Genomic DNA, 10491 nt, shown 5'->3' on the forward strand with positions numbered 1-10491 from the left:
TCCGTGGCACTATGGATCTTGACGTCATGCTTCACGCCTCCACCGACACCGCCCTCACCGCCTACTCCGATGCAGACTGGGCGGGCTGCCCTGACACTCGTCGCTCCACTTTGGGCTATTGTGTCTACCTTGGCCCCTCACTCATCTCATGGTTGTCCAAGCGGCAGCCTACGGTCTCTCGTTCCAGTGCTGAGGCTGAGTATCGTGCGGTGGCCAACGCCGTTGCCGAGTGTTCGTGGCTTCGCCAGCTGCTTCAGTAGCTCTCTTGCCCTGTTGACCGTGCCACGGTGGTCTACTGCGACAACATCTCGGCGGTCTACCTCTCCGCTAACCCGGTGCATCATCGACGGACCAAGCATATTGAGTTGGATATTCATTTTATTCGGGAATAGGTTGCCCTTGGCCATATTCGTGTTCTACACATCCCCACTTCCCAACAATTTGCAGATATCATGACCAAGGGCCTGCCTACGGCATCATTTGAGGAGTTCCGGTCCAGTCTTTGCATCAGCCGCGGTGCCGCTTCGACTGGGGGTGGGGGTGGTGTTGAGTATATGTGTTATGTGCATATTGTGTATTGGGCCCACCTCCTAGTTTCATGTATAGTTGAGGTCCGTGGCCTACCTTTGTACATCATATATACGTGCATAGACACGATAGCAATACATTGTGCAATTCCCACAACACACAACCCACATGCCCCCCCCCCCCCCCCCCCCCCCCTCATTCCAAAACAACTGTTCATTGATGGGTTTCTTCCTCTGATATATCATTCTATCTCCTTGGGTGATCTTGGAAAGAAGCCCTTTCCAGTGTGGTGTGAAGCACTTTCTGGTGTATAGCTTAGCTTTGCTTGTGTGGTGTTCTTGAGTGGAATAAAGGTAGAGCGTGCATTCTTGTGGCTTGGGATAGGTAGGATTCTTCCTTCTTCCACAGCCATGTGCTGCATGCAGCTTTGAGCTTTGGTAATTGCTTCTAGGCTCTAGCCACCCCCAGTCCCAGCTTTAGCCATCAAGATCCAAGAAAGATCAGGACCAAAAAGTCTTGAGCTGCAATCATTCCGAGCTGCATTGTAGTGAGGAATTGTCCCCTAGCTTGGCTCACGCTTTATTCCTCATATTATCTGTCCTTACTCTGGCACTAGATCAAAGATCAAGAACACAACTCCCTGTTTCCCGAGGAGAAAAGGAATCAGGGACAAGCTCAAGCAGCAGCAGATTCTCCTCAAGGTATCAGGGTGTTCTTTCTTGTGTTCTTTTTGTCCATGTGGTGACTTCTGTGCCAACGTATTCTTCAATCTTGTTCTGAAGAAGCTATCTGGGAAAAGCCCCTATATTTAATTGGGTCCAAGAGGAGCTATAGATGCAACAATCATAAGGTATTGGAGAAATTATGTACTTAATGTTATTTAGCTGGGCAGATTCCCTTTGAAGTACACATATTAATGTCTTCCTGCCTGCATAGGGCCAATCATTGCAAAGGTGTTTGGAATATATTCCCTCTGCTCTTGTCATTCTTTGCTTGTAAGGAGTTGTTTCATATTCCTTCCTTTTCCAGTTCTTCTCTCACTACGAAGCAGATGAAGCTTCTCTGAGGAAGGAAGAAGCTCTTGCTTTCTTTGCATGGAGAACGAGGCCAACGGCGGAATCGTACTTGGCCATGACAAGGAAATCTCAACCCTGCAAGGTTCAGACCACCACACTCTCCTGCTGTTTATTAAGTCCATTCATGTGACGATTCACCGAAACAGAAACCGCCAAATAATTCTTTCGGCTCCGTGGTGTTTCAGAAGAGATTTCTGCTCTGAGATCGAGGCAGAGGCATCTCAACCGGACAAGACGTGAGGCGCTGGACAAGCTCATAGACCTGAAAGGTACCGCCTTTGATCCTAGAACTAAATAGCAGTTGGTGTTCTCCCCAGCATAGATTTAGAGTTGGTATTCCTTGAGACTCTAAGAAGCTGAATTTGGATAAAATTCAGGAAGTATCAGGGTGTTCTGCCGAGTCCAGCCGTCGATCTCAACCAAGATCAAATCACCAGTTACTGTCGAACAAGAGAACATCGCAGTTCGAGCAGTGGGGATCAAGAAAGATTTCGGTGTTGATCGGGTGTTTGACCAGGAGTCAACGCAAGGTAGCTTCTCGATTCGATCTTGCCTCACTACATTTTCACTGCTTATCTATCTTCTTCAAGTGTAACTGTTGATGATGCAGATGATGTGTTCCATGAGGTGAGGCCAATCCTCCGATCTGCACTTGACGGGCACAACGTCTGCATCCTTGCTTTTGGCCAAACTGGGACCGGGAAGACCTATACAATGGTCAGTTGGTGCTTGAGCTCAATTGATTGAATTCAAGGCAATATCTGAAATATCCTTTGAAACTGCTAACTGCTTGCAGGAAGGAACTAGCGATAACCTTGGCCTTGTGCCTCGAGCGATTCAGGAACTGTTTTCTCATGCTGCTCAAGATACTTCATCCACATACTCTTTCTCCATAAGCATGCTCGAGGTCTACATGGGAAGTCTCAGGGACTTGTTGGCACCAAGGCAGCAGCCTCTCTTCAGGTCCATAGAAGGCAATACAACTTGGTAAGACCCATCTGTTAGAGTTGTGTCGAATATTATTATACAAGTTAGGTTACAGTTAGACTTGGAGTCGTACGGTGTGTAGACAGGATATGGAGTCGTGTCCAAATAGGACACGTGTATCCTAGGCCTGTCATATATAGCGGGGGTAGACACATGATGTAACATATGCCAACATAATAGCATCGGAACACAGGGGAAGCCGGCGGCATGTGCCGGTGTCCAGGGCGACTGAGTGCGGTATTGTAGCGGTGTCATGGGGAGGAGCGCCCATAGTCAAGCCCCGGGGATGTAGCCATATCGGTGAACCTCGTTAACAAATCTCGGTGTCGTGCTTGTGTGATTGCTTGGTCCTCGGTAGATCGACGATAGCCTCGGATATATTCTAACAAGTGGTATCAGAGTTAGGTTGTTCCAAGGGTGTTGTTGATCTAGAGGAAACAAGGTTGATGTTGTGATCGTGATCGCCGGGAAGTCGTGAAGCGGCATGAGGCGAAAAGTCGATCGGAATACATCCGACTTGGTGGAAAGCAATCTGAAGGCAAGCGACGTCGGGCAAGTGCGTTGGAGTTCTCGTCGATCGGATAGGTACGAGATCGATCCGGTTTTGGCGAGATGGGCGTGTAGGCAGCGACTCGACCGGAGCGGCGCGGACCAAGTCGGGCGCTGGGTCGCAGGGAACCGAAGCCGAGCAGGCTCGTTGGTAGTCTAGGCCGTGTCAAGCTGGTTGCGTGCCTGATGGACTAGGCCATTGTGTAGCCACGAGGTGGAGGCTTTGGGCAAGGCCTGGTGGGGTCTATACGTGTGAGGTGCTGCTGCTGATACACGTGATATGGGAACCAAGCCGTGAGATTTGTTTTGGACAAAAAGAGGACCGAGTCCTCGTTATGACAGCACAAGGCTGCAGATCTAATTGGCAGAAGGAAAAAGATCATCATGTTGGGCTTCCATCGAGAGACGTTGACAGAACAGGCAATTGCTAGCATCGTGAAGTTTGAAGCTAAAGATAATTTTTCATAAAGTCAGCCGCATGAAGAACCAGGGCGCCAATGGGTATCGGGTTTGAGGTGGAGAAGTTTACGGAACTGGAAATCTTGGGTTATGGCAGACAAGGGTGAAAAATTTCTTGGCACAACAGGGATGCTTGAAGGCGTGTTGCGTGAAGTCAATTCAACTAAGATGGAATTATTATGTGATGGATGAAAATTTTTGGAAGACGATTTGGGAGCCTTGAGCGTGTCATGCAGCCGGGCAAGTTCGGCTGGGTCGGACTAGATAGTCTGACGGATCGACGTGAGTCGGTTGAAACAGAAGACGGTGGTAGGATCCGCGACGGCGACATAGGAGCGTGATGCTGATGGTGACCGACTTCTGGGCGTGGAAACACGTGTCGCAGGCCCCGAGGGCTTGTGTGGCTTCGACAAGACTATGGCGCGGGGTTGATTCAAGATGGCGTACGCATATGAGGTTGAAGTCGACGGGGCACAGAGGTGGACTAATCATCTACCATGGAGTTATGTTGAAGGTGGAGCTGGATTGAGGGGCTACGGTGTAAGTGCATAGAGAGTCGAAGCCTATTCAGCTGGAAAAAAGCGAGGGACGTGTAATTCGGACTGGAGCCCAATGGTCTGATGAAAGCGTGAAACTCGTCATCGGTCGGTGATGATCGGTGGTGCTCTGCAGTAGGGGTTGAGTGGTGTGGATTCGCGACCCTTGAGACTCTTCCGGGACAGCGGAGGCTCGACGCGGTAATAGCGGCGAGGCGTGCGATACGCACGGGGCATGGAGACGGGCCAGGGCTCTGGTGGTCATACATGTGGTGAGACAACTGCGAATTTGACTCGGAATGACTACAAGCAACGGTGAAATTCCTTCAAGTTTCAGATAAACGGTCAAGAAAGAAGCAGTGATGTTGAGTTCAGGTAACTCTTATGTGTGACACCCAATATGTGAGTTGTTCACTTTCACGAAGGCCAGTGATCAGTGTGTGATGGCGTTGGAATGATACTCCGGAAGTTGAGAGCACAAACTAGAGTAACAAGAAACTTAATTTTGCTCGAGTGTTCACTGTGGTTAAGAAAAGAAGGGACTACAAGTTGCAGGTGAAGTCATATGGAGTCTTTGGAGTAGCAGCGGTTCTCATGGGATAAGCTTAAGTTCAATGTACATGAAAGTTTGACGCATGGACAAATCCAGGATGGTGGAGTATATTCGCCAAGGTGGAGTTTGTTAGAGTTGTGTCGAATATTATTATACAAGTTAGGTTACAGTTGGACTTGGAGTCGTACGGTGTGTAGACAGGATATGGAGTCGTGTCCAAGTAGGACACGTGTATCCTAGACCTCTTATATATAGCGGGGGTAGACGCACAATGTAAACTATGCCAACATAATAGCACCGGAACGTAGGGGAAGCCGGCGGCATGTGCCGGTGTCCAGGGCGACTGGGTGCAGTATTGTAGCGGTGTCATGGGGAGGAGCGCCCATAGTCAGACCCCAGGGATGTAGCCATATCGGTAAACCTCATTAACAAATCTTGGTGTTGTGCTTGTGTGATTGCTTGGTCCTCGGTAGATCGACGATGGCCTCGAATTTATTCTAACACCATCAATGCACTTGTAAATTAGTAGAAGTACTTATCAAGTAAGACCATCAATTCTCAAAGTGCAGCAAATGCGCCTTTTTTTTTGAGTTTTTCAGTAACCTCAGCATTCTAGCAACCACAAGTGGCTCCGTCCAAGTCGAGGGGCTCACCGATGTCACAGTACCGGACCTCAAGAAAGCCAACCAGTGGTACTCCAGAGGACGGCGATCCCGATCGACATCCTGGACAAACGTCAACAATGTTTCAAGCCGATCACACTGGTGGGTTGGTCCAGACAGAGTTTCAGCTTGTGCAGTATGTAGTATTAACTTGAACAGTACCCAATTTTATCTTGTCTTAGCTCTGTCTGTGTGTAGTTTGACAAGAATTACCATAAGGAGATGTGGAGGTGTGACTGAACAAGTCAGCAAGCTGTGGCTCGTGGATCTTGGTGGCAGCGAGCGGTTGCTCAAGACTGGTGCATCTGGATTGATAATGGATGAGGGTAAGGCCATAAACCTGTCTCTGTCAGCCCTTGGAGATGTCATCGCTGCACTAAGGAGAAAGAGAAGCCATGTTCCATACAGGTAGTAGTTCCTTCGTATGTCGACAGGTTAATTCTCATGTTCCAAAGTAGTACTGTACTTACTTAGGTCTTACCTTGTGTTTGTCAAACTCTGTAGAAATAGCAAGCTTACCCAGATTCTCAGTGATTCTCTCGGTACGGGAAAACCCAACTTCAGATCAATTTGAAGCATCAAATGTGGAAACCTATATATATGTTTATTATGTTGATTTGCTAAAAACAGGTGATGGCTCAAAAGTTGTGATGGTAGTGCACATCAGCCCTTCCAAGGACGACGTGGGTGAGACAATTTGTTCGCTGGGCTTTGCGAAAAGAGCCAGGCTGATAGAATCCAGCAGAGAGCTTTCAGAGGTAAGATAAGATAAGAGGGTGAATGATGAACCAAAGCTCCTATGTACTATTCCCTTCGTCCCATAATATAAGAGCGTTTTTGACACTAAAGAAGTGTCAAAAACGCTCTTATATTATGGGACGAAGGGAGTAGTATTTACGTAGATTACATGTAAAGGTGTCCCTTGTATTGGTGCAGGACTTGAAAATGTTAAAGCGGAAGCGGCTCGCGGAGCTTGACAAGGAAATATGTGACGCCGAGCAAGAGCTCGGGGTTCTGAATGCACAAATAAGGAGTGCTGAGAGGTCTGTGGAGGAGAGGAAGAAGCTTTGTCCCTCCGTCTGTCAGGCTCTCAGCGACGAGAAGGGGTCGCCCAGAAGCATTCTGGTGGCAGGACACATTGATGCCGCAGACAGCCCTCAGGCAACCGAGAGGGCCAAGAGCAGGATGGTCCATCATGGATCAGTCCCTCACTTCATGTCCGCAACAGTGTGCAGCCGTCAAAGACACGGCGCGGCAAGCCATTCCGTCAGTAAACCGAGGCTGACAAAATCAGTGAACACGTATTCATCTAAGCCAAGTGGGAGCCAGTCGGTCAGCCACTCCGCATCCAAGGCTAGGTCAGTGGCATTCTCATCCGGTGAGCCTAGGCTGAAATACTTGTCTGTCAAATCTGATCAGATCAACGTAAACAGTAACAGCGCCGATTCGACGGTAGCGTCGACGCCTCGGCCTCGGCCAAGGGAGAGTCTTGTTTCCAGGCCGGTACAGAGAGCTCCCCTGCATCAGCACAGGAGAAGGATGTCATGCTTAACCTGAACTCACAGAAATAGTACATACAGATTGCATAGCACTGATTTTGACTTGTTGTTTCGTGGTGAAATGTTTTGGGAACATGTCTGCAGCTGTTTGATAGTTTGGGTGTGTTAACTTGTGTAACTAACTACTGGAGGGCCTTTTTTTCTCGAATATGCACGAGTGTGCATATCATATATTAAAGAAGGAAAAGCATAGAAAGCATCCACCAGTCAATTACAAGTGTGGTGATTTCTCACACATATGTACAACACCACTCCACCTAGTACACATTAGACTACTCCTCCCCACTAATCCACCTCGCTAAACCCGCAAGCACGAAGTCGACGTTTCCTTTCATAAGTCCAGAACGCACCCAAATCCTTCCTTCTGCCTCTGTTCTCCGCATGAGCTGGTGGGTCGATGGAGGGCCTTTCCTTTGCTCCTTTTGGTTTCAAACGGAAGACTACTGGAGCGCCCTTCCTTTGCTCCTTTTGGTTTCAAACGGAAGGGCACAAGGATGCGAGTGTGAGAGGTATGGTAAATGGAGCTGTAACTGTAATTGAATTTGACTAATGCTTTTGATTGCTCTGTTGAATTGTAATTTGGAAAGGAAAAAATGTAGTACATCATCACTTAACATACTGTTCTGATTCAGGCTATGAAAACAGATATGATTGTTTCAGGTTTGTTGCATGGATTGTCCTAGGGTCATATTCTCTAAAAAAACAAAAAATATATTCTAGGGTCACATTCTCTAAATAACAAAAGATTATCCTAGGGTCATATTCTCTAAAAAAAACAAAAAATATATTCTAGGGTCACATTCTCTAAATAACAAAAGATTATCCTAGGATCATATTATCTAAAAAAACAAAAAAAAAATTCTAGGGTCACATTCTCTAAATAACAAAAGATTATCCTAGGATCATATTCTCTAAAAAGATGACATGAGTTGAAAGTTATCTTGAAATTTAGCTGCACCTCAGTTTACCGCACAAGTGTTGGATGTAACTACTCTTTCACTGAATCTGCATACCTTAGTTGCTAATTGAGGTGTAGTTAAGTTTGAACTTTGAAGAGAAGTAGTGCATTGCAGGTTAAGCATATGACATGAGTAAAAGCTTGGTGAAGCAACTTATTTGCTTCCAACACAAGGCAAGTATATGCAACTGGGTATGCATAGGCTACTGGGGGTGTCATTTTTGGAGGTATGCATAGGCTCGAGGGACCAGTGGATGGCATATGTGGTGGAGCGGCGTTCCATGTGACGCATTGATGACGTGGAGTCTCGGCGGCGTGGCGTGGCAGGGCCTCGGTGACGAATGTGTGATGATGGACGCGTGTAGGGAGGAGGTGTTGTTTGGCGCCGTGGTGGCGTTGACATCAGGCCTACCAAGGTCGATGCGTCAGTATTTGCTCTGAACATGGATCAATGGAAGACAACGGCGACGACCTAAGTGCGTCGGACCGGTTCGTACCCCAGACCTGGTATGTGGCTTGGTTGGGGTCTCCGGGTTTAGATGTTAGGCTTAGGTGAGAGGTTTGGCTATTCAGCTCACACTTTCTGCATCCCTTCATCAGTGGATAGGAGTAGCGACAGATGTTGCCGAGATGACAGGCTTCAGACATATTGATGTATTATTTTGTAAGGTCTTTCTAAATAATTAATAAAATGGTTGCTCGCATCTCCCAGATATAGGGGCTGGAGTCATCCTCCTTTTTTAAAAAAAAAGTATATGCAACTGGGTGTAGTACTGCAGCATCTCAAATATATTACATATAGTCTTGTCAGTGTATAGTTGACCAGGCCTCTGCTCCGTTCCAAAACAAAATCCTACACCTCCATAAACTTACAAAAGTTTACGTAATCCTTTTCACTAATTTTTTTGGGGGCGGGAGGTGAGCCTCTTCCTCCACTTAAGCCCATCCTAATCTTCCACGTATGTCTTCCCGTTAAAACACTTAAAATATATACGTATGTGAAACATCGCTAATTTCAAAATACTTGAAGTTCTAGGTTTGTCCTAAGTCAAACTTATTCAAGTTTGATCAAGTTTATAGAACAAATTAGTAAATCCACAACACCGAATATATATAGTATGAAAACATATTTTATGATGAATCTAACGAACTAATTTTGCATTGTAGGTGTTGATATATTTTTCTATAGACTTAGTCAAACTTAAATCTACTAGTAGAACTTAAGGCCTTCTTTGGTTCATAGGATAGGAATTTTATAGGAAGAAGAAAATCATAGGAAGTGAGATGACATGTATGTCAATTCCTATAGAGAAAGAGATGTCATTTGGTGCATAGGATAAGATTTTTTTCCATTGAGTCTAGGCTAATATTTTTTTCCTCCAAAACGTGAAGGATTGATTCCTATCCTACATAGGAATAGGAATCCATTCCTACAAACCAAAGGGCTTCAAAGGAATTTTTTTCTTTGCAAATCCTATCCTATAGAATTCCTATAAAAATCCTACAAACCAAAGGAGGCCTAAGTATTTTGGACTGTAGGGAGCATGTACGTTCTTCAATCTGTTTTCTTCTGATAAATGTGAGGTCTTCATTGGTACACACATTTGATAACCATCTACTCTCTCCGTCCCAAAATAAGTGTCGATGATTTAGTACAACTTACAAAGTTGTACTAAATCATCAACGCTTATTTTAGGATGGAGGGAGTACTAAATTACTAAGCTCCATCAGAATGAAACGCTCTGATTGACTAGGGCTGGGGAGGCATGTGGGACCCGATTGTCAGTTGGTGTTCGTCATTGGTTGTCCCCATTTGTCATGTCTGCTTCACTTGGGGGCAGATGTTAGAGGGGCGCACGTTCTGTCTCTCCCAACCTGTCCCCTTTCTCTCTCCTAAATTTGTCGTCGTCGCCTCCGATTCCCACCTACTACACTATTGATATGCACCACCGATGACGTAGGATGCCCTGCACTACTCGATGACGCATCCTCCTGCGCGATGAGAGAGTGAGACAACAGGAATGGCGGCGAACAAAGTGGACGAGGCAGCTTGAAGCAACAAAGGGTGGCAGGCTTAGAGAGGTGCACTTGCGGCTTTCACGAGCAGAAGAGCAGTTGGGGGCATGAGCGCCCGAAAACGGCTTGAACAGAGTGATCAGAGCGACGTTCATCGCGATGTTGTGCGGGATCGAAGCAAGCAGTGTCACGACATTGGACTTGGCCAATGACACTCTGCCAGAGCGAATAGCACCTGCCCGAACGACGACAACAACAATGCCTGTCTTGGCCTTCATCGTCCCACCAGGACAGACTCGACGTGCCAGAGGGTGCTAAGGTGGAGCGACAGGTCATCCATGACACAAAGCTGCAGCTCGTAGGGTAAGATGTATCACACGACCGCCATCTTGGTCAGGGAAGGAGTCGATGATGATTGGCTAGTAATCCTTGGCCAGGACAAGGTGGATCATCACGCCATCCATTGGGCCATGATGCCCCTCCTCAATCGGCGTGTCCTCGGGCAGGTGATGGTGATTCGCTAGCGCGGGCAATGATGGTGAGGTCTGAGGCCTTTGAAAGGGCATTTCCCGCATTAAGTGTTTTGGTGTTGATGACAATGCAAATTG

At 46.9% G+C, this 10491-nt stretch overlaps 1 protein-coding gene across 5 annotated transcripts; it reads left to right on the top strand.

Annotated features, from left to right (window-relative positions):
- Positions 1 to 772: 772 nt before the first annotated feature.
- Positions 773 to 7120, top strand: LOC125551799 (kinesin-like protein KIN-14O). 5 transcript variants are annotated; one of them, XM_048715155.1, is made up of 13 exons: positions 773 to 1229; positions 1311 to 1378; positions 1465 to 1481; positions 1558 to 1686; positions 1790 to 1873; positions 1982 to 2134; positions 2215 to 2321; positions 2401 to 2591; positions 5288 to 5452; positions 5549 to 5758; positions 5855 to 5892; positions 5981 to 6108; positions 6287 to 7120. In XM_048715155.1, exons 4-13 carry the CDS (start codon positions 1623 to 1625, stop codon positions 6905 to 6907), a joined length of 1761 nt encoding a protein of 586 aa, XP_048571112.1. In that variant the 5' UTR covers positions 773 to 1229; positions 1311 to 1378; positions 1465 to 1481; positions 1558 to 1622; the 3' UTR covers positions 6908 to 7120. The 5 variants fall into 5 exon arrangements, with proteins under 5 accessions (XP_048571112.1, XP_048571109.1, XP_048571111.1 ...); XM_048715152.1 differs by having other exon boundaries at positions 774 to 1229; positions 1311 to 1481; XM_048715154.1 differs by lacking the exon at positions 1465 to 1481 and having other exon boundaries at positions 774 to 1229.
- Positions 7121 to 10491: the final 3371 nt, after the last annotated feature.

The sequence above is a fragment of the Triticum urartu genome, chromosome 4, assembly GCF_003073215.2.
Source record: "Triticum urartu cultivar G1812 chromosome 4, Tu2.1, whole genome shotgun sequence".
Taxonomy (NCBI): Eukaryota; Viridiplantae; Streptophyta; class Magnoliopsida; order Poales; family Poaceae; genus Triticum; species Triticum urartu.

Bases quoted from the DNA above. Each gene is read 5' to 3' on its own strand.
- LOC125551799 (XM_048715155.1), top strand. From the start codon at position 1,623: ATGGAGAACGAGGCCAACGGCGGAATCGTACTTGGCCATGACAAGGAA. The intron at 2,322-2,400 runs GTCAGTTGGTGC...AACTGCTTGCAG, and splicing joins CCGGGAAGACCTATACAATG to GAAGGAACTAGCGATAACCT. The intron at 5,893-5,980 runs GTACGGGAAAAC...TGCTAAAAACAG, and splicing joins GATTCTCAGTGATTCTCTCG to GTGATGGCTCAAAAGTTGTG.